The sequence below is a fragment of the Andrographis paniculata genome, unplaced genomic scaffold (genome assembly GCF_009805555.1).
Source record: "Andrographis paniculata isolate CXL003 unplaced genomic scaffold, ASM980555v1 Contig74END, whole genome shotgun sequence".
Classification (NCBI taxonomy): Eukaryota; Viridiplantae; Streptophyta; class Magnoliopsida; order Lamiales; family Acanthaceae; genus Andrographis; species Andrographis paniculata.
Genome location: NW_026137611.1, coordinates 3194317 through 3217661, shown reverse-complemented (window position 1 = coordinate 3217661; position 23345 = coordinate 3194317). Strand labels below are relative to the sequence as shown.

Here is a 23345-nt window from a genome sequence, read left to right as displayed (position 1 = left end):
AAGTTTTTCACAAAGATCTGAAATTGATTTTAATAAAACTTATTTTCTAGTAATATATGAAATAATATTTCGATATCTTGTTAGTTTGACAGTTAATAAAATTTTGGATATGCGTCTAACATACACATAAATGTCTATTTATATGGTTCATTAAATATTGACATCTAGACGAGAATCCTGAATGATTCAATATTTTAAAGCATACAAATCAAAGCAATATATATATATATATTATTTCATTAAATTACAAAAGTTTTGTATGGGCTCAAATAACCTGGTCGCGTATGGTATGATCGTCTCAGTGAATCATTAATTAAAAAGGGATATGCCAATGATTTTGTTTGATCATGTGTTTTTATAAAGAAAACTAGAAGAAAATTTGTAATCATATATGTTTATGTGGATGATTTGAGTTTAATTGAAACCTCTAATAAAGTCCAATAACCTATTAACTATCTGAAAGAGAAAGTTTGAAACTAATAATTTCAGAAAAATACAATTTTGTCTTAATCTACAATTTGAACATTTGAAAAATAAAATTTTGATTAATCAATTTGTATATACCCATAAGGTATTAAAATGGTTTGCAATGATTAAAATATATTCATTAGGGACTCTCTAATGGTCGTTAGAACTCTTGATTCTAGTAGGAATCTTTTTAGACTGAAAAAGAGGATGAGGAAGCACTTGGTTTTGAAATACCATATTTAATTGTTATTGGTGCACTAATGTAGTTGGAAAATTGAACAAGGCCATATATCATTTGATGTAAATTTATTAGCAAGATTTAGTACAATGTCAATACAACAACATTGAAAATGAATTACACATATTTTTCGTTATCTCCAAAGAACGATTGATCTCATTTATTATATTCAAATAATTTTTTGCATGAGTTGATTGGATATATAAATGTTGAGTATTTTTCTGATCCGCATAAAATAAAGTCTCAGACATGCTATATATTTACTTGTGACGGTATATTGCTATCATGAAGATCCACTAAATTAACATTAAATGTAATATTTTCAAATTATGCTGAAATAATAGTAATTCATGATACTAGTCAAATAATATGTTTGGATGAGATCAATGATTTCCACATTTTAAAAATTTGTGATTTAAAATTTGAATATTATAATCCTTCGACTATTTTATACAAAGATAATGTCATTTATATAGCGCAACTAAAATGAGGATATATCAAAAGAGATACATCAAACCATATTTCACCAAAAATTTTATTTACTCACGATTTTCAGAAAAATGGTGAAATAGAGATTATGCAAATTCGATTTAATGATAATTTAGCAGATTTATTGAACAATATTTTACTGACTACAATATTCAAAAAATTGATAAAGAACATTGATATGCATAAGTTGCGAGATTTCAGTTGATGTCTAAATCATATGGAATATTTTTTTTAATGCATGAATTACATTTTTTTTTTCTTCATAGGAATTTTTGTTCCATTGAATTTTTTCTTAATAGAATTTTAACGAAGTGTATTAATTGCAATTACCGACATCTAAAGGAGAGTGTTATGACTCACCATATTTCTTTGTAGGTATCATTTCTATGTTTTGCCAAGTTATTTATTTAATAACTAATCATCTTGTAATATTTATATAAATATGTCTTAATGTAGTGAGATGAGAGAATAACAATTATTACTCGATAAAAATATACACACAAGTTTATAGATATACGTATTATATCTATATATACAAACTCTTATGTATATTCACACATATATTTTTATATTTTTTTCGTCCCACCAAATTAGTCAATTTTTTATTTTTTAATTGTCTCACAAAATTAGTTCATTTTTTTAATATAGTAATAATTAATAAATATTTATTAAATTTAAAATTTAACTATATTTAATTAAATTATTAATATTTTAAAATTTATTGTTTGTTTATTAGTAAACTTAAAATTTAGCTAGAATTTTGAATAATAAAAATTTAACCATTCCTCTCATCAGACCATCTGTAGCACTCATAGCTACAGCTCTAACTCGATTATTTCCGACAGTTATTGTATGAGGTCTACCCAATGCTAATGTTAATAGATATTTATGTAATGTTTAAAATCTTAAATTAGTTTTTATGTAATATAAAAAAATTTTAATGTTTGATTTAGTATTTTATGATTAGAAAATTAGTTGATTTATTTTTTTCTTTGCTAAAAAAAACTCATTTATCGCTTATAAAAATACTTTTCATTTTGGTATTTTGGCGTAAAATATTATATTTAATATTGATATGCAATTCAGTAAGAGATAATTCAGTATAATATTATACCACATTTTTAGTTTTTTTCGATACTGTATCAAAATTTTGGTATAAATACCAAAATATCAATTTTTTTTTTTTATATACTAAAAAATGTCTAATTGTATATTGTTACAGAACTAAAATGTTTTGTATGTATCAAATCATACCCAAAAATTAGAATTTTTGGTATTTTTTTTACGATATGCTTTTGGTAATTTAATATTTTATAATCTATAAATTCGGTTACCAATTATTAATATGGTATTGGGATGGTAAAATATCAAAATAAAAATTTTAATACGGTATACGATATGCAATATAAATTTTGATATGTCATAACGAATCATTGCTACCAACAACATAAATTTAATGTATTGTTTACTTTAAATTTTTAAATTAAAATTTTTCATTATGTTGATTGAATTTAAATTATTAAAGCTAATTTATTTTTATTATCTAATTGTGTATATTGATTTACAATCTATACAATAATTATAAAAAACTTGTATATAGAATATTCAATATTAAAAAGTGGAATAAAAAATATTTTAACATTTATTTCATTACTTTATCAAATAAAAAATATTTAAAATAATATTTTATTGTAAATATTAAATCACCTAATTAAATTAATCAACTAAATAATAGTACAATATTTTTAATATGTGTGCCCAAAAGAAAGTAAACTAACTTCATACAACGTAGAAAATATTGAATATTGTATTATTTTCATATTTGTAATTATATTTTATATATTTCAGATCACAAATTTTATTTTTTTAATTATATAAAATTTACGGTAAAAATATATTTATTCTGTTCCAACTCAAAGTACTTTATTTTATCATTTTTGTTTGTCCAATTAAAAAATATCTACTTTTTATCTTAGTAAAAGTAATCATAACCTAATATCAAAACATTTTTAACTTTTATTTACCATTACACGTACAATTACTTTAAATATAAAGTAAAAAAGACAAAAATATCAAAATTTATTTCCCACTTCCACTAACCAATAAAATATTATTATTTTATAATTTACTAAAAAAAAATAAATGAACATTTGAAATAATATTTTATAATTTACTAAAAAAAATAAATGAACATTTGAATTGGCCGAGGAAGTATGTTTCTAATATCTTTATACTATTTTTTAAATCAAAATTTAAAACCACTTTATTACACCAAATTAATACTATAAAAAAATAATGCAAGGTTAATGCACAGCGTTTAAGAATAATAATTTGGCTTAATTTTGGATGAAATGATTTTTCAGTGTATATGAAAAATTGTGTAAAAAATATTAAATATATTATTTAAATTGAATATTTGACTTTTTGTAATAATTTTTTGATTTTTTATAATGAGTATTTTGAATTTGTATAAAATATTATATTTATTATTATTTATTTTTGGAAATAGCAATAAAAAAATAGTGTTGGGTGAACAGAGAGTTTCAAATTTAGTAAATTAACGTTATTAGTTTATCATATTTTATGAGAAGAAAAAGTTTTATTTTTTTAAAAAAAATACATAGTCCAAATAGTAGAAATATTGAGATTTTAATTGTAAAAAAACATACCCTATATCTTATTAATAAAATTTATTATATATTATCTATCAAATTAATATTTTTCAAAACTCTCAAACCTAAATCAAATTTATTCTAAAATTCAAATTTAATTCAAATTCAAACCAAATTCTTTCAAACTTATCCCGAACAAACGTATCCATACCCGTACCCGTATATTTACGTATACAAGAAAAAAGGCAAATTATTATGTTTGAAAGAGGGGGCGGGGCGGTTTGGTGGGGAAAGGTTTTAATGAACAAAGGGAGAGGATTACTCAAAACCCTCTGCCAAGCCAAAACCCCTGCTCTTCGCAAATCCAAGGCATTGCTCCTTCTCGCTTGATTTCTGTGTTTATGTGCTTAATTTATTGAATTTGTTTCTTATGTGCAGATGGATGCATCTGACCGATACTGTTACAACCCAATCCTGCGCTGGAACCCTCAAGTCGAAGCGTATTTTGTAAAAGCTTATGGCGCTGACCATTTTCATCGGATTTCGACGGCTCTCGCGTGCGCATTCTGCTTATTTCCTTTGTTTATTGAAATTTGTACTTAGTGTTTAATTGAAATGCGTCGGGTTTTTTTTTTTTTTTTTTTTTTTTAGCTTCTTGGTACATATTTTTCTGCAGCAATGATTGTCACTCCTATCGAATCTGAGAAACATTTTGAAATTGGATTGTCATGTATGAAAATGTTGAATTAGGTCTTGTTACAACTTTGGTTTGTAGGGCTTGTGATTAGAATCTTTCTTTTGATTTAGTATTTTCCTTAATACTCTTATTTCCATGTTAGGTTTACATATTGGTACACCAAAATGATATCCATTGTTCTTGATTACTGTAAATTTCTGTTTTTTCATGTATTAATGTAGAAGTTTTCTTACAGTATTGGTTTAATGGTATGCACTGTACTGTCTTGTTAATTCAATGCCTTTTTCCTAAAACTTCTTATGTTTTATAATTAGGCGGCCATCTTGTTACTCTTGTATAAGGGTGAACACACTCAAGTCAACAAGTGATGCTGTTATTGAGAAGCTGTTGGCAGTGCTTCAGGAGAGGGGGTGGAAAATTGATCATTCTGACAGAGGGAATGTTTGTTATGCCTCAGATAAAGTTGGTGCTGTACCGGAGGATTCTGTTGATCACAAAGAACATTCAGCAAAAAAATGCTTTATGTCAAAGTGTCCGATACCTGGTCTAAACTATGTGGTTTTCATCAAGGGGTCTGGACCACACACTATTGATTATGGGTACCAGGAAGAGAAACCTCCAAAAGAGGTGGTTGTCAGCCGGAAATGTGCTGAAGCAGTTCTTCGTGGTGCTCATGTAAGCATTAAAGTGGGGATACACAGGCTGAAACATCTTTCTTCTTAAAAAAGTGATGCGGTTTAAATAAGAAATACAATTCTTAACATTATTAAAATATAAAAAGGTTACTCTTTCCATCTGGTAAATTTACCCTTTTGGGGCAATATGGAGATTAAAAAAAATAAATATTTTATTAAAAAAGTGATAGAAGTAATGGGGGGTATTTATAGAAATTCAAAGATAATAAAGACGGAGAATGATAGAAAGCTAAATCGGAAAGAGCATGAAGTTAAGATTAAAGAGAAATCGGAGTCTTGACAAATACTTGTGTATTGATGACAGGGATGGGCTTAGGCCTGCTGTTAGAGGGTTTAGATTTTATTTACTTGCTTTTGTATTAATATATTATATTTTAAGTTGGATTTGTCTTTTAGTTATTGGGTTGATTTATTTTATATTTTGTAAGTAGGGTTTAGTTAATAGTATTTAAAAATGAACTATAGTTTGAGACTATCATTCTGAAACTTTGAGAACAAAGTAGCCGTCAGGCTTTGGGCAAACGGTTGGTACCGTTTAATTGTTCTTGGGCAAACAATTGATATCGTTTGATTTTTCTTATTTTTTATTTCGTTTCTATCAATTGGTCCGACATGCCAAATCCCGATCCCATCATCATGGTAACAACACGATCAACAACAGAGTGACTGGACAAACTTGAGGCTGATCAAGCCGAGATGGAGTACATGAAGGCGACTAACATCCATCAGAGATCATGGCGACTCTTGCTGAATTCTTGAAAGTGATTTTGAAACCCTCTGGATCGCAACAATCGGCGATAGGCCAACAGCCCCGCCACACCAACTAACGCTGCCGCCCCCGGCTTCTGTGCCATTGCAATTGGCGATTAACTCCCGATCGCAGACGGGCCCTGTGCTTCCATCCTTCAATGGTTCAGATCCGATAGGATTGTTGGCTCGCGCCAATCAACAGTTTGAAATTCATAACATCAGTTCAGAGATGAAGGTGCGTGCAACCATGGTGGCCATGGAAGAAGCTGCATTGTACTGGTCAACCTGGTTACGCTCTCGCAAACCGAGGCTGACATGGAAAGAATTTTCCCAAGCGCTGGTGGCGAGATTTGATACGCGCTTCAAGGGCAGTTCTTTTGAACGATTGACAGGCATTTAACAAAGAGGAATCGGTGGATGACTACGTAACTTTATTTGTTCAATTGGCTTGTCAAGTTCTGGGTTTGACAGATGCGCACTATTTGGCTACTTTATGGAAAGGTCTAAACCACTCGATTCGAAGTTCTCCTCGCCTTCTTTAGCCCACAGACTTAGAGACGGCCATGGTATTTGTTTAGTAACATTGAGGATAATTTTCAAGTGCAACTTGACAGTCATCCATATCAAAATTTGAACAGTCCGACACCCCACTCAAGCTCTATGTCCCGACCGAACAATATGATTAGAGTTTTAACAATAGGGGTCAACCACAACAGATCTATTAACAAACTTGTCAGTCATCCTTCCGTGACCCGATTGGAGGCAATTAGTCAGCCAACAGTCCGGAATCGATTTACCCGTCTCTCACCTCAAGAATTTGTTGAATTGTGAGCCAAAGGACTTTGTTTTTGTTGCAAGAAACCATACACCTCAAAACATTAATGCCCTTTCAAACAATTGTGAGTCATGATAACTGAAGAAGACGAAGATGTCTTAAATCTTCAACAATTTTAATATTATGTACAACGGAGCATGAAGGTTGGATGGGAGAGTGAGGAGACCCATCGATAGAAGAGGGGACCTTAGCGTTTTTCTTTGTAGAGGGTTTTCCGAGCCAACAGACTATGTGGTTGCATGGAATTGTACAAGGAATGAAGGTAACAATATTAGTTGATACCAGTGCTAGTCACAATCTTATATCTTCTTTTTTAGTATCTACTCTACTATTAATAACCGACCGTACAAAAAGATTTGGAGTTCGGTTAGGTGATGGACGAAGATTGGAATCCCAAGGATTATGCCGGGATGTTATGGTCTCATTATAGGGTTGTGAGGTAACAACCACTTGTTTTGTGTTTCCCTTCGAGAGTGTTGATATTATTTTCGGTATAGCTTGGTTAGCCACGTTGGCGGATGTTCAAACAAATTGGGAAGTTCTTACTATGTCCTTTGAATGGAAGGGCGGCCAAGTAGTACTGACAGATGACCAAAGCCTAACCCAAAAGACTTAGGATCGAGCCCGTGAGGGAGGAAAACAATAGGAAGATCTAAGCTCATTCCAGTTCTTTGGGGACAAGGTCGATTCGAAGAGGGATGAAATTGATAGAAAGCAAAATCGGAAAGAGCATGACGACGGGGATGGGCTTAGGCCTGTTGTTTGCGGGTTTAGATTTATTTACTTGCTTTTCTATTAATATATTATATTTTGAGTTGGACTTATCTTTTAGTTATTAGGTTGGATTTCTTTTATATTTAGTAAGTAGGGTTTAGGTAATAGCATTTAAAGAGGAAATAGGGTTTGAGACTATCATTTTGAAACTTTGGAAATAAAGTAGCCGTTAGGCTTTGGGCAAACAGTTGGTACCATTTGATTGTTCTTGGGCAAACAATTGATATCGTTTGATTTTTCTTATTCTTTATTTCGTTTCTCAGAGAATGAGAATTATGTTTAATAAAGGTAACAAATGTCGTTAATAAATGTACTAAAGGATAATAGTTAAATGTTGGATTTCTGTCTTTACTAACATTAATAATTGAGTAAATTTAACAGATTGATGAACAAGAAAACTCAGACTAAATTTGAGGACTATATTTCTTATATTTTTATGATCTCATACTCCATGCTTTTTTATTTATTTATCTTTTTCATATGTGTGCCTCTTTTCTTAATCTTACCACTCACTTAGCCCATAATTATTACTCCATTTGTCTTAAATAAATTGTCCACGTTACTGTAGGTATGAGAATTTAAGTAAAAGATAATTAGTAAGTAATTAAGAAGTGTATTAGTAAAAATAATTATAAATTAAGATTAAGAAAACTTAATAATTTATTTAAAATTAAGATAATTATAAATTGTGAAATATGAAATGCGATTAAAATGTATAATTATATTTTCAAAAAAGAAAATATCAAATTGTGTGGGACGCACAGAAATGACAAATATAGACAATTTATGTGGAACGGAGTGAGTACTATTTTATGTTAGTTTTCCTACATATTTTTTTACAGCAACTATGTTTTTGCATTCTTCAGGGTTATATCTGTTACACACATATCTAATATGAAATGGGATTTTTTTTTTCTAATGATCTTCTATGACCTACTTTTAGGTGTATGTTCCTGGTGTTTTGGCCTGTAGTGCTCATGTTGAGAAAGGTGAGTCAGTTGCAGTTTCAGTTGCTGTGGAACAACCTGGTACTGATGGTGGATGGGGTGTTGGTTTTACCCGAGGAACTGTACTGCAAGGGTCTCCAACAGGCAAGTATCAATTACCCGTTGGCCTGGCTGTTATTTATTTTTATCTAGTGTTAGTGCACCCTTTCATAAAATGACAAAGCAATGTTGTGGAGACAATAGTGTTTCCAATAGAATGGCGATGTGTGCTTACTTGTGTTTAAAGCTGAATTTAGTCAAATCACGTGTGCCACATTATTATTATATTGTTGTTATTGTTTTTGTTTTTGTTATTATTATTATTATTATTATTATTATTATTATTATTATTATTATTATTATTAATTTCTTTTTTTTTAATTTATTTTTCTTCTGTTTTTATCTAAATTCATTTGTCATTTATGGCAAAACGAAATTTGCCATTTTGTTCGGGCACTAGCAGCATTTGTCTCTGTTGTATTGCTTATGAAGAGTTTGTTTTAAAGTTCTTAGCTGGACAAGTATGAATTGATTGCAGATCCTTATCATTTTGAGCGAAGCAGCCTCTATATCGGTCAAGGAACAACCATGATGTCCAGAGCTGGGATGTTTCGGGCATCTGAAGGAGTTGCGTTAGATTTGAATAACCGAGTATACCATCTACCTTCATTTCATGGTACAGTTTTATTTATTTTGTGAACTTCTTGGAGATACTCTTTATAGGACAGAGAAACATGAATAACATTATATAGAACGAGGATACAAATAATTTTATATGAATATGGATCTTTTGCAATAATAAAATATGATATATTGAAGCAGCTTCATATTTCTGTATTATTTTTCCAATTTCTGTTCTTTTATTAATATTGCAGATTTACTTGAAGGTGAAATATTTCTTCAGAATCTTCCCAGCATCATCACTGCACATGCCTTGGGTATTTAACCATTTTTCCTTGACAGTTACACTGTTTTTTCTTTTGTAATTTATTTTAATTTTCAGTTTAGTGTATAGCTTGTCCTTGTTGTCCTTTTGCTCTTTACTATTAAGTTACCGTTCTCTATACATAATAGATCCAAAAGAGGGAGAGAAGATATTAGATATGTGTGCAGCTCCTGGAGGGAAAACCACTGCGATTGCAATTCTGATGAAGGACAAAGGAGAGATTATTGCTGCTGATAGATCCCACAACAAGGTGCAACTTCTGAACTAGGCAGGTGATTGTGTATATTTTAAATTTTTGTGCATGGCTAACCGTATCTTCAAACTTTCAGTGCGTGATGATTAAGCATGCATTCAGGTTTTTTAATCCTGGCTTAGAAATATGCACAAATATAACATGTAACCAATGAAGTCTAGAAGCTCATTTATATTGCAGTTCTTTCTCATCCTATTTAAGGATTGATATTTACCCTACCACTTTACATAATTCTATGATTTTCCATGTCAGTGTATATTAAGAACTTGAAAGGCTTGTTACTGACATGCAGCTAAGAATCAATATCCCGATTCCGGAGTTCTTCCAAGCTGTTACTGTTAAACTTTTCATGTTTGTTAGCCTCATGTTCGCTAGAAAGTGAAAAATAGAAATTTCTGAAGTTGATTTACTAATTGCAATCTGAATGTAGAAATTTACAAAAGTTTTGCCAAAAAATTAGAAAGATTGAATGCTACATAAATGGCACACAAGAAGAAGAGTTATATTCATTCAGACTTCACTTTTTGACTTTTATGTTTTATAGTAAATCTTTGTTCAGGCACTACACTTTCTTCCATCTAGATATTTTCCTGTGGGGTTTTATTGGATGTCTAATTCATATCTGTCCTTTTTCAGGTGCTTGATATCCAGAAACTAGCAGCTGAGATGGACTTAAAGTGCATAACTACTTATAAGCTTGACGCACTGAAGTCTGTTCAGCAAAAAGAACAATCTGGCTTCCAGGATGTTCCCCAGTGCGGGGAGAGCAAAAGCGATCAAAGTTCAGATATATCAACACCAGGAATGCAAGAAACATTGGATGCTGCCATAGATTGTACTCATGGTGAGCATACTTGTCTAATGTAAGAAATGCTTGTTTATTTCTGAATATTTCCTGAATAAAGATGAAGAACATTGGATATGTTTGGTTACTTTTATATTCATGCCAAAAACTTATTCAACCATTAATTCTATATTATTTTAGATTTAAGCTAAATATATGGCTACACGCTCGCATTTATTTATGTGTGTGAATGGAAATGGGTTTGTATACCACCAAAAGGGAGATTGATTCAAATGTCGCGCACATACACATTTATATTTGCTATGAACTTTAAAAACCCTAGTGCATTTACTTCCATCACCTTTCTTTAGATTTTTGTTACGTCAAAATCATTTTTGTTTTCGTTCTATGAATGCAATGTCATTTATGATTTGTTTTCTCTTTTTTTCCTTGTAATTTTATAATAAAGCCACACTTGAGCAATCAAGCAATGGACGATACACCAGTAAAGCTGCGGTCCGGAAGAGCGTTCGGAAAATGAGAAATGGGCCTGGAAGAAACAACTCTTTAGGTGGAAGAGTTGAAAGGTCTAAAGGATTTTTACCTGCTAGCTTTGACCGGGTCCTACTGGATGCTCCTTGTTCTGCTCTTGGTCTGAGACCTCGGTTATTTGCTGGAGAGGTATAGTATCAGTTTGTCTGTAATCTTTTCTGTTTGTAGATTCTGTTCTTGCTTACAATAGATCTCCACAAATTTTCTACCCACTATCAATTATATGTTGGGAGTTTAATGACTTGATCTGCAATTTACATTATGGAGGTTTTTGTTCTATCTGTCTTATACAAGTGACTTACAACATGATTCATAATTGGCGTGCATGCCAGGAAGTATTATTTCTCTCTCTCTCTCTCTCTCTCTCTCTCTCTATATATATATATATATATATATATAGTTTCTCAGGTGTTTGTCAAATACCAATAAATCTAATTGCAGACTTATGCTTATCCTTTTACCTTAAATTTGCTATCGATTCTTTTCTTAGAAAACTAAATATATGTTATAGCTGAGGTTTTAATTTTTTTATGTTTCAATTTTTGGTGCTGCACAATGAAGGTCGGGTGAGCAGTCTTTGTTGTATAACTTATCCTTATGGCATTAGATTAATGTTTTCTTGGATATAGTTGTCTTCAATCTTGATGCGAAAGTGCAGTCTACATTCTAACATGTGTGCTATGCATACGTCCCAACCTAACTGTCAAAAAAAGAAAGAAATAATAAAATTTTGTTTTTATTTTTAATTTTATTCACTTACAATCAAAGTACAATACTTATATTGCTTTAATAGGCGGTTAACATAGTGTTGATTTGACCCAATCAACACGTTAGTATAAGACAGATAGTGCATGCTTTTATATGACATAACATATAGTTGTATTATATAGAAGCATGTGTGTGCAGTTAATATATTGTACTGAGCTATATAAATATGCTTATTGTGTTGAAATCAATAATATAATGTGCTACGTAAAATTATATCATGTGATATCAAGATGTGTTGTATTTTGTATTAGCATGTGCTGTCAGTTTGCTCCGGCTTTAATGTATATATTTTATTTAATACTAAAATGTATTTTGTTTAATATTAGAATATATACTATTTAATACTAGGTTTTAATTTATACTAGAATATGTACTATTTAATACTAGGATATATTTTGACACTCTCCTCTTGACACCGTCTGGCATTTAGTAGTGCTTTTGTGAGGACATCTTCTACTTGCATAGGAGTAAACCGACTGATAACTCGTCCACTCAAGACTGCCTCACGAACAAAGTGATAGGCAACTTCTATATGTTTGTTCGTTCATGAAAGACTGGATTACTTGCTATGTGGATTGCAGCAATGACATAACGCATTGTAAAAGGCTCATACTTACAATAGCTCGATCGACTTACATAAAAGATTTTTCAACCACATCAATTTATTGACAGTAGAGCCATTATTCAATACTCTGCCCCAGCACTAGATCGAGCTATTGTCTTTGTTTCTTCTCCATGTCACAAGGTTTCCTCCCAAATAAGTGCAATAACCAGTAGTAGATTTCCGGTCATTCTTATCTCTAGTATAGTCAGCATCAGAATAAGCTTCTTCTCTCAAATGTCTGTTTCTCTTAAACAACAAACCTTTTCCAGTTGCCCTCTTTATGTACCTTAGTATTCGAAGAGCAGCTTGCCAACGAGCTTCACGAGATGTCTCCATCAATTGACTTAGGACTCCCAACTGCATATGAAATGTCAGGCCTAGTGATGGTGAAGTAGATTAGTTTTTCAACAAGTCTTTTATACTTCAATTTGTATGTTAGAAAATCACCACTCATTCATCCATAGGTTAGGACCATTCTCCATTAGGATGTCAACTGGTTTAGCACCAAGTAGCCCGGTATCACTAAGCAAATCAAGAGCATACTCATGCTAGGATAAAGAAATCCTATATTTTCCTTACGTTATTGTCAAAGAATAGCTGAGTTATAATGTAAATATGTTAGGAAGATAAATTTGTAATTCAAATATGTTAAAAGAATTAATTTGTAATCCCTTAAATTGAGGGATTTAGTCCGTCCTTTAATTGAGGGAATCAGTTATTTTGTTTCTTTTTTCCTTCCTGTAATCTCCTTTTTAACTTTGTGTATTATCAATTCAAATCATAGTAGAAATACAGAATTTTCTTTCCTCTCATCTCTAATTTCCCACATGGTATCAGAGCTCTAGGAATTTTTCTAGGGTTTTGTAGTCTTCTTCAAGCAGCCCTCATCGCTGTGTTTTGTTCCAGCCTTAATTGCTGTGAATTTTTCTTCTTCACTAAGTCATGTCTGAAACCACCATCTCCAACAATTCCAACCCTTCCGAAGAATCTAACTCTATTCAGAAAATTGGAGAACTGCAGAATATCCGGGCATCCAATAGGTTCAATGGTTAACCTCCAAGCCGAGAGTGGGGCTACCGTGGGGGGCAGCAGCAAAGGCCTCAAGCGCATATGGCAGAGCAGCCCAATATTAAGGAAAATCCAGCAATACGGGGGTTCAACAGTGAAGAAATTGAGAGATTGAGAAGTTTGTTGGGGTCTCTTGAGAAGCTTTCTGGAACATGTTCAATGGCTCTTTCAGGTAAACCTGTGTGCATGAATGTCTTAGACAAATACTATACTAACTCTTGGATCATAGACTCCGGTGCTACAGACCATATGAACCTCACATCTCAACTCGTCCACACCTATACCCCATGTCCAAGTAATAGAAAAATTGTTGTGGCCAATGGCTCCTTAGCCACTGTTGCAGGGATTGAAGATATACATATCACACCTAGCCTTATCCTTAAAAATATTCTCCATGTGCCTAAACTGTCAACAAGCCTTGTTTCCATTCAAAAGTTGACTCATGATCTTAAATGCATTTTAAATGTTGTGCTGTTTTTTGCTCTTCTTATTGTATTTTTTAGGACCAGGACTCGGGGAGGAGGATTGGACTTGCTAAGGAAAGGATCGGACTTTACCACCTTGAACCATCCAAAAAACTTAAATAATAACTTGCCTTCTTCTTTCCTTGGTTTCTCGAATAAAGATGCCATTTGGCTATATCACCTACGTCTTGGTTATCCCTCTTTTAGGATTTTAAAAATAATGTTTCCTCATTTGTTCCAATGATTAGATATTTCTGAGTTTCACTGTGACATCTATGAATTGGCAAAACATAACCGTGCATCTTTTCCTATTAGCAATAAAAGAAGTTCTCATCCTTTTTATTTGATTCATAGTGACATATGGGGTCCTTCCACTATACCTAATGTTTCTGGGGCTCGTTGGTTTGTGTCCTTAATTGATGATTGCACTCGGGTCAAATTGGCCCTTTCTTCTTAAACCAAAATCTGATGTTAGCACTGTTATACCTAATTTTCATTCAATGGTTCAAAATCAATTTGGGTCAAAATAAAAAGCTTTAGGGCACACAATGCTATTCAGTCAGATTCTGTCACCTTACTTTTAATCACAGGGGATTATCCATGATTCCTCATGTATGGACACACCCCTAACAAAATAGGGTAGCTAGAAGAAAGAATAGGCATTTACTCAACACCACCTGAGCCTTACTGTTTCAAGGGAATGTTCCTAAGTCCTATTGGGGAGAAGCCGTCCTTACTGCCACATATATGATAAATAGACTTCCCTCCCATGTGTTAGAAAACAAAAGCCCCGTAGAGGCCCTTCATAGCTTCTACCCTCACTTCAGAACCTCAAATGGCCTCACTCCTAGGGTATTTGGGTGTATAGCCTTTGTTCATGTCCACAAACAACATAGAGGGAAGCTAGACCTTAGAGCCATCAAATGTGTTTTTCTCGGTTACTCATCCACTCAAAAGGGATACAAATGTTACAACTCCTTGACCAAAAAATTTTACATCTCTGCAGATGTCACTTTCACAGAAATTAGACCTTTTTTCAAGTCCTCTATTCAGGGGAGATTTCAATGATGGAAGATAGTACTTGTGAGTCCTTCAAACCACTTAAAACCCTTGACCTTCTGCATGTGCCACCCCGTAGTCACTCTGAACCAAACCCTTCTCATGTTCCCGTTAAACCCGAGTCCTCTAAACCAGTCACATGTGAGTCACCCGATCTTGTCACTGAACCTATATCATCTCCTTCTCCAACCAGCGTCACTCACAATTTTCCAAAGTTTCCTCGTGTGTATTCAATGAGAAAGACCGTTCCTGAACTGACACAAGTCCAAGAATCCAATCTAAATTCTGAGAACGAAATCACAGTAAGATTAGATCCACCTTTACACACACAATCTGTCGAACAATCCACTGATTCAACTACTGTTCTAGATCTTCCCATTGCTGTTAGAAAAGGAACCCGAGAATGCACTAAACGACCACTCTATCCTCTATCTCACTATGCCTCTTTTAAGCGCCTATCGCCAGCCCAAAAGGGATTCATTGTGAGTTTGAACACCATTGCCATCCCTCACAATGTGTCTAAGGCATTGTCAAAAAGGGAATGGAGGGATGCCATGAAAGAAGAGATGAATGCATTAGAAAAGAATAAAACATGGGAGAGCATTGATAAACCAAAGGGATAAAACATTGTTGATTGCAAATGGATTTTTACATTGAAGTACAAGATTGATGGATCCCTTGAAAGATATAAAACAAGGTTAGTAGCCAAAGGATACACTCAAACTTATGGGGTGGATTATCAGGAAACATTTGCTCCAGTTGCAAAAATGAACACAGTAAGAATTCTGTTATCATTGGCTGCTCACTTTAATTGGCAACTGCTACAATATGATGTTAAGAATGCATTCCTCCATGGTGACTTAAATGAGGAAATCTACGTAAACATCCTACCAGGATTTGAAGGGGACATTGGTAATAAGGTGTGTAAGCTGAAAAAAGCCCTTTATGGGTTAAAACAATCTCCTAGAGCATGGTTTGGCAGATTTGCAAAAGTCATGAAGGAATTTGGGTACAAACAAAGCCAAGGTGACCATTCTCTTTTCATTAAGCATTCAGCTATAGGGGGAGTGATTGCTCTTTTAGTCTATGTGGACGACATCATAATGACCAGAAATGATGAGAAAAAGAATCATGAATTAAAGCTAAGACTAATGAAAGAATTTAAAATAAAGGAACTGGGGAAATTGAAGTATTTCCTCGGTACTGAGGTGGCATATTCTAGACAAGGGATCTTTATATCTCAACAAAAGTACGTGCTTGTTTATTGGCAGAAACAGGGAAGATTGGGTGTAAGCCGATTTCTACTCCAATAGATCCAAACTATATATTGGGAGAAGCTAAAGAAGACCAGCTATGGATAAAAGAATGTCCCAGAGGGACGTTGGTTGGCAGACTTATATACCTTGCTCACACTCGGCCAGACATAGCATATTCTGTAAGTTTGATCAGCCAATTCATGCATGATCCAAGAGAACCTCATCTTCAAGCTGCTTACAGGGTACTGCACTACTTGAAAGGCAATCCAGGGAAAGGAATCCTGTTCAAAAGGAATGACACTCTTACTTTGGAAGCCTACACCGATGTTGACTATGTTGGCTCCCTAGTTGATAGAAGATCAACCGCAGGGTATTGTACTTTTCTTGGAGGTAACCTAGTGACATGGAGAGCAAGAAGCAAAATGTAGTGGCAAGGTCATCAGTAGAATCAGAATTTAGGGCAATTGCTCAAGGATTATGCAAATTACTTTGGCTGAGGATCATTTTGGATGATTTGAGAGTCAAATGGGATGGTCCTATAAAGCTTTACTGTGACAATAAGTCAGCTATTAATATAGCTCATAATCCTATACAACATGATAGGACAAAGCATATTGAAATTGATAGACATTTCATCAAAGAAAAATTGGAGGAAGGGTTAGTATGTATGTCCTATGTTCTATCAGAGAGACAATTAGCCGATGTTCTACAAAGGGGCTGAACAGTTCGAGTTTCCATGATCTTGTATCCAAGCTAGGAATGGAAGACATCTATTCCTCAGCTTGAGGGGGGGAGTGTCAAAGAATAGCTGAGTTATAATGTAAATATGTTAGGAGAATCAATTTGTAATTCAAATATGCTAAGAGAATTAATTTGTAATCCCTCAAATTGAGGGATTTAATCAGTCCCTTAATTGAGGGAATCAGTTAGTTTGTTTCCTTTTTCCTCTTTGTAATCTTCTTTTTAACATCTGCGTATTATCAATTCAAATCATAGTGGAAATACAGAATTTTCTTTCCTCTCATCTCTGATTTCCCACAGTTATTTCAATTCCCAGAAAATATCTAGGACGCCCCATGTCTTCTGTGACAAATGGGTTTGAGACAATTTTTTACGTTCTTAACACCACTCAAGTCATTTCCTGGTGTAAGTATGTCATCTACCTACACAACCAGGATAGTCACTCATTTGACGTCTCACAAATACTGAATGATCTAACTTGCATTGATTGAATCCTCATGTGCTCATCACCTGGCCAAACTTATCAAACTACGTTCGAGGACTTTGTTTCAGGCCATATATTGCCTTTTGAAGCCTACAAACCATATGCTTCTGATCATAACTAGGACAATAATGCCACTCATCTGACACCTCACATATACTGAATGATTTGACTTGCATTGATTGACTCCACATGTGCTCATCACCTGGCTAAATTGATCAAACCAAATTCTAGGACTTTGTTTAAGACCATATATAACCTTTCAAAGCTTATAAACAATATGCTTCTGCTCCCCGAGTGAAGTACCCAGAAGGTTGCTCTATGAATACAATTTTTTTAAGATCATTGTGGAGTAAGACATCCTTTACATTCAACTGGTACATCTTCCAGCCATTATTTTCCTCCAAAGAAAATAGAATCCGGACATAATTCAAACGTGATACCAGGGAAAAAGTTTCAAAATAATCTACACAATCAGCTTGAGTGTAACCTTTAGCTAGCAATCGAACTTTATATTGATCAATACTACCATCAGACTGATACTTAAGGGTAAACCCAACTACAACCAACAACATCCACAGCTGTAGGAGGGGAAACCATGTCCCAAGTACCACAGGAAAGAAGAGTAGACATTTTTTCATTCATAGTAGCTTTCTATTCAGGAATTGCCAGGGCCTAATGATAAGTTCTGGGAATATGCACGGAAGAACGTGACACTGCAAAACAACAAAAACTAGGAGCAAGGTGATCAAATGAAACAAAGTGACTAATAGCTTGAGAAATGCATGTTTGAGTACCTTGTCGAAGGGCAATTGGAAGATCAGAGAGATCAGTCTCAACAAACCCACAGCTGGAGCGGAACTTATAGACGTAGTGATAGGTGGAGTGGATGAAGTGTCAGAGGCAAATGGCAAGAGACCCTTACAACGTGTATACACTTTAATAGGAGGAGACGAAGGAACATATGCTGGAATAGGGAGAGGAAGTGGACTCAACTGATCAGAGAAGATATCGGGATCACTAGATAAGAATGATTTATCCTTAAAATTTGACATCGGGAGATGTGTATAGATGCCTAATAGTAGTTCATAGCATTGATACCCTTTCTGTCTATGCACAAATCCAAAAAAAAATGCATTTGACAGCTCGAGGTGACAACTTGTCCAAGTTAGGAGTATGATTATGCACAAAACAAAGACATCCAAAAATATGTGGAGATACAGGAAAAAGAGACAGGTCAGGATGGAGACAGGAAAAAGAAGATTGACTTCTGCTATTCTTTGTTAAACAGAGTTTTAGCTTACATTACCGTTTTCTGGGTTTTCCGCTAAAATATTTATTGTTTATTATCTCTATCAAATAGAAATTTTCTTGCATTTTGAAGTTATACTGGCGCTTTTTTCTTGTGTAAAGTTGAGAAGTATTGGGATGTGCTTACAGTTTAGATTCTTTCTGGTGCACTGCTGATAGCAATGCCATATCTTCCATTTAAGTTTTGAAACAAGCGCAGCATCATACACCCCAATTGTATTTGTTTGTAAAGTATTTTCCAATTTCCATTTAATTTTAGAACTTGAAAAGTATTGTTTTCTTGAATATTGTTGAGGTAGTAGTAACCTGGCAATCCTATGCAAAACTTCAAAAAGATTTTAGTTGATTCCCATTGTAGATTTATAGTCTTTTCCTGTGTTCCCACATCTGATATTCTAGTTCAGTTTATACCTTGATCCTTAGAATTATGCAATCCTTTCTCTAGGCATGTTCTGCTGAAGCATAGGAGCAGTTCAGTTATAAAATTGCATTTAGTCATTTACATTCAATTCAATATTGGGATCTGATGTTTCCATATTTTTCACCAAAACATAGTGCTATATTTTTATTTTTTGTCAGGACAGTCACAGTAGAAATTCTTTTGTTGTATTTATAAACTCATTTTTGGTTTGCATCGTAAATCTTGGCTTGAATTTGTTGTGTTTTTGTGACAGTTCATCATTTTAAACTGTTCGTATTGTAGGAGACAATTGAATCATTACGAACACATGCTAAGTATCAGAGACGAATGTTTGATCAGGCTGTGCAGCTTGTTCGCCCTGGTGGAGTTCTCGTCTACTCAACGTAATCTTTTAAAATCCATGTTTACATGGATGTGCTTGTCTTCTTTAGATTTCAGTTTTCTTTTCATCATGCTATTTTCTTGTCTGTGCTTTACTCAATGTGTAGATTCGGTTTCTGTTGTGCTGGTAGTTCTATTATTGCAACACACTGGACCTTTGGGCACAAACAACTGTTAAAATTTTTTAACATGCAGGTGTACGATAAACCCTGGTGAGAATGAAGCATTGGTTAGATATGCATTGGACACATACAGTTTTCTTTCATTGGCACCACAGGTCAGTTGAAGTTCACAGTGTGCCAAACTTATGAACTCAATATTACCTGTTAGAAGTTGTTTACAATTTTGTACTAAGTCGTAATGTTTAAAATGATTCTCTCTTTCTCTCTCTCTTTTTAACGAATAAACTAATAACTTCTGAATGATTGGCTGATATTATCACCCTCTGCCATGAAACACAATAAAACGTAAAATGTAAATTCCACAAATGAAGGTTCTGAAATGGATGCAATTCTTCATAGACTGATGCGTTGGTATTTTTTTGAATACTTGTGGAAACTAGTTTGATTTTCCCAAACATAGTTTAATCTACATCTGAAGTTAAAATAACTCAAGAAACATGTAACTTTGTAAAGTTTTGCTATTGTGTTGCAAACTAATCATTGCACTGGTGAATGGTGGTATGTTGGTGTTGCCATTATATTTATAATTTATATGCTTGCTGAAATGATTATTATGATTTTTTTTCTTGATTTTTCCCCCTTTGTTGAAATTATTATTATTATTACTATTCTATTTCTTTTTTTTTTTTTTTTAAATTTTCCCCCCTTTGTTCCATACAAGTGGTTATTTGACAGAGCAAGGTTTAGACTTTGTTCTATCTAATTTTTTCCCACAAGTTCTCCCAAAAAAATTAATACACTACTAACATTCATTATTTTTATATTCCCTACGCAATTCTCTATATCTCATGTGAAAAAATTTATTTTCCAAAAGTCTCACAAAACAAACACATTCTTAGATTCTGTTGGTTAACCTTAATAAATATATATTGATTGTCGTATGAATTTCATAATTCCTGCAGCATCCAAGAGTTGGGGGTCCTGGCCTTGTTGGAGGTTGTGAATTATCTGATGGATATAGGGAGTAAGTTACTCTTTTCTCACACTTCATATAAAAATGGCACACGTATAATTGTTAATCATTGATTTTATTAAAAGAATATGTAATTGGTTTAATATTCAAGGATGAGATTGAGTATAAAAGCTGCTGCACCTTGGTTGGCCTATTCGACCAGCAGAATCAATTTATATATGACTTACCCTGGCCTTGGGGTTATTTGATCTTTTATCCCCATCTTCCAAGCCTCTCACTTTTAGTTAAAACAGTACATTCACTTTTATTTATCCTTGAGTCACTTTCCTGCAAATATGTTGGTGAATTATGGTTGAGAACCCTTCACATAAAAAGTGATTATGAAATCAGTAATGAATGAGGGACAAATCTTAAAACCATTGATGTGATGTTAATCGTGTATAATATGTGGGTTGATATTGTTAATTCATTTAAAGAATTCTCAATGTTCAGTAATACAAGTGACCCTTCACATTCTACTCATTTTGAAACATCTCCAAGACAATCAGCACCCAACCTCCTCGTTCATTCTCATGTTTTTGACTAATAAATCAGTTCATTGATTAGGTGCTCCTCCATATTTCAGGGAATGGCTAAGACCTGATGAAGCAGATCTTGTTCAGAGATTTGATCCTTCCTCTGAACTTGACACTATAGGATTTTTCATTGCCAAGTTCAACGTTGGTTTCAAAGATACCTGAGCCTTACTGGAAACAGTTACATTATCACCTCTTCTTCCTGCAGAGGGATTCAGGTTTGAACACTTCAAACTTTCTCTAGTTGTTTTGTAAACTATACTATTAACTTATGACAAATATATTAAAACCCATATGCTTCATTAACTTGTACGAAATTGTCCTCTCATTGGTTATAATTTGCATTCATTTGGATTTCTCTCCCCTTGTCTGTTTTGTGGTTCTATGTTTTGATATGACCATTTTATATGTTGGCATCCATGGAACATAACCATGTCTTTTTAACACAAACTCCCACACACGCATGATTAGGAATGAAGTTGATTTACTTGAAGTAGGCTTTAGATGAGAGGTTAGATCCATATGGCATGAAATATAAGTGGAATAACATTAAATGTTGTCAAATAGGTCTATCCTTTTTATGTCTTCGAATGTATGAATTATTACTGTCTTCTTGTTTGCTGCATCGAACCATTCTCTAACTGTCTTCTTGCCACAGCCCTATGTATCCAATTTCATCACACAAAATCCCATTCCCACCCTGTGTAAACGCCATAAGCTCATATCCGTGATTCATCTCTTCCATACACCAAACTTCCATGTCATTACATCTTTCCTCCATGACAACATCGATCCACTCAAGGCTCCTGACTCCACTATCCCCCTCCTCCTTGCACTCCTCAATATACCCCCACCATGTCTCAATTCCATCTCCCTCTTCTTCTTTTTTGTTCACCACCACTTCTTCCATGGCTTCTTCTTCTTCCTGTTCTTCCCCACTCTCCTCCATGGGCTCGTAAAGCAGCTCCCGGAGGGTGTTGGGATCAAATTCCATCACTTCCAGCCCTTCAAATACATCAATGGTGAGTAGTGGGGATTGGGGTGGGGAATTCGACGATGGCTCTGAGGAAGCCATGTGTAGGGGGTAGGATATGATTGATGATGAGAAGAGTGTGTGTTGTGTGTCCTTAAATAAGCACAAATCCCTTACGATGGGTATTGATTGAAAGTCTTGCCTATCAGAAACTTTGGAAACTTATTATTGTGATGGACGACATTTATCTGCTTTAGTCATTGCAATTTTTTTAGCATTCTTTCCTGTGAAATCTCATTGCTTTTCTCTGCACTTATATTGCTGCTCATTGTTGCACTTATGATCTTAGTGAATTTGGTGAAGAAGTTCCTCCCACTCCAGTAAATAGCTTCCATTGAAAAAGTGAGTTATTATTTTTAATTATCCCTACTTTATTCATAAATTAAATTTTGTTGCATGGGGAATTAGACAGATGGCCTGTGGTCATCTCTTTATGGATAAAGTGATGAAAATGATATGATTGGTGATTAAATTAGTTCCAATTAGGCAGAAAGTGTTTGGCACTTTGCAACTTGTATAGTGGCTCTTGCATGTGAATGGATAAAATTGACAGGTCACATATATGTGATATAAAAGCATAAAATTACGTGGAACTTATACTATACTCATTGACAAATGAGGAAAAAGAAAATTACAAGTTAGGTAGATAGAATTTAAGAACATATATATAAGTGGGATTATTGGGTATAGCAGCAGAGATTGAAGTTAGGCTGTGATTATATATAAAATATATATTACAAGGGATTATGGTGAATGAAGTTAGGTTCTTTATCAGGGTTTTTGACATTGATGTAGGAGCTGTAAAGGTCAGTTTGTTAAGGATAGAGCTTGAGTTCGAAAAATATTATTTGGATAATATGGGTGCAATGGGTGCTTTATGTATATAATAGATTTTGCTTTTTGCTTTTGTTATATTTTTGTAGGTGAAATAGATTTAGAATATGATATTTTTGTATGTAAAATATGTATGTAATGTTAGGAAAAACATATATTTCATTATTGTATGGTA

General features: G+C 33.6%; 1 protein-coding gene across 1 annotated transcript; it reads left to right on the top strand.

The window, feature by feature from the left end:
* Nucleotides 1-4083: 4083 nt before the first annotated feature.
* On the top strand, nt 4084-21636 carry LOC127266137 (rRNA (cytosine-C(5))-methyltransferase NOP2C). The gene is made up of 13 exons (XM_051296283.1): nt 4084-4176; nt 4246-4364; nt 4819-5179; nt 8502-8649; nt 9083-9220; nt 9420-9482; nt 9619-9740; nt 10380-10587; nt 10997-11208; nt 19535-19635; nt 19829-19910; nt 20718-20779; nt 21354-21636. Exons 1-13 carry the CDS (start codon nt 4108-4110, stop codon nt 21466-21468), a joined length of 1800 nt encoding a protein of 599 aa, XP_051152240.1. The 5' UTR covers nt 4084-4107; the 3' UTR covers nt 21469-21636.
* The last annotated feature ends 1709 nt before the right edge of the window (nt 21637-23345 follow it).

Excerpts from the sequence above, each read along its gene's own strand:
- LOC127266137 (XM_051296283.1), top strand. The coding sequence starts at position 4,108 with ATGAACAAAGGGAGAGGATTACTCAAAACCCTCTGCCAAGCCAAAACC. Across the intron at positions 9,221-9,419 it reads CCATCTACCTTCATTTCATG|ATTTACTTGAAGGTGAAATA; the intron begins GTACAGTTTTAT and ends TTAATATTGCAG. Across the intron at positions 9,483-9,618 it reads CATCACTGCACATGCCTTGG|ATCCAAAAGAGGGAGAGAAG; the intron begins GTATTTAACCAT and ends TATACATAATAG.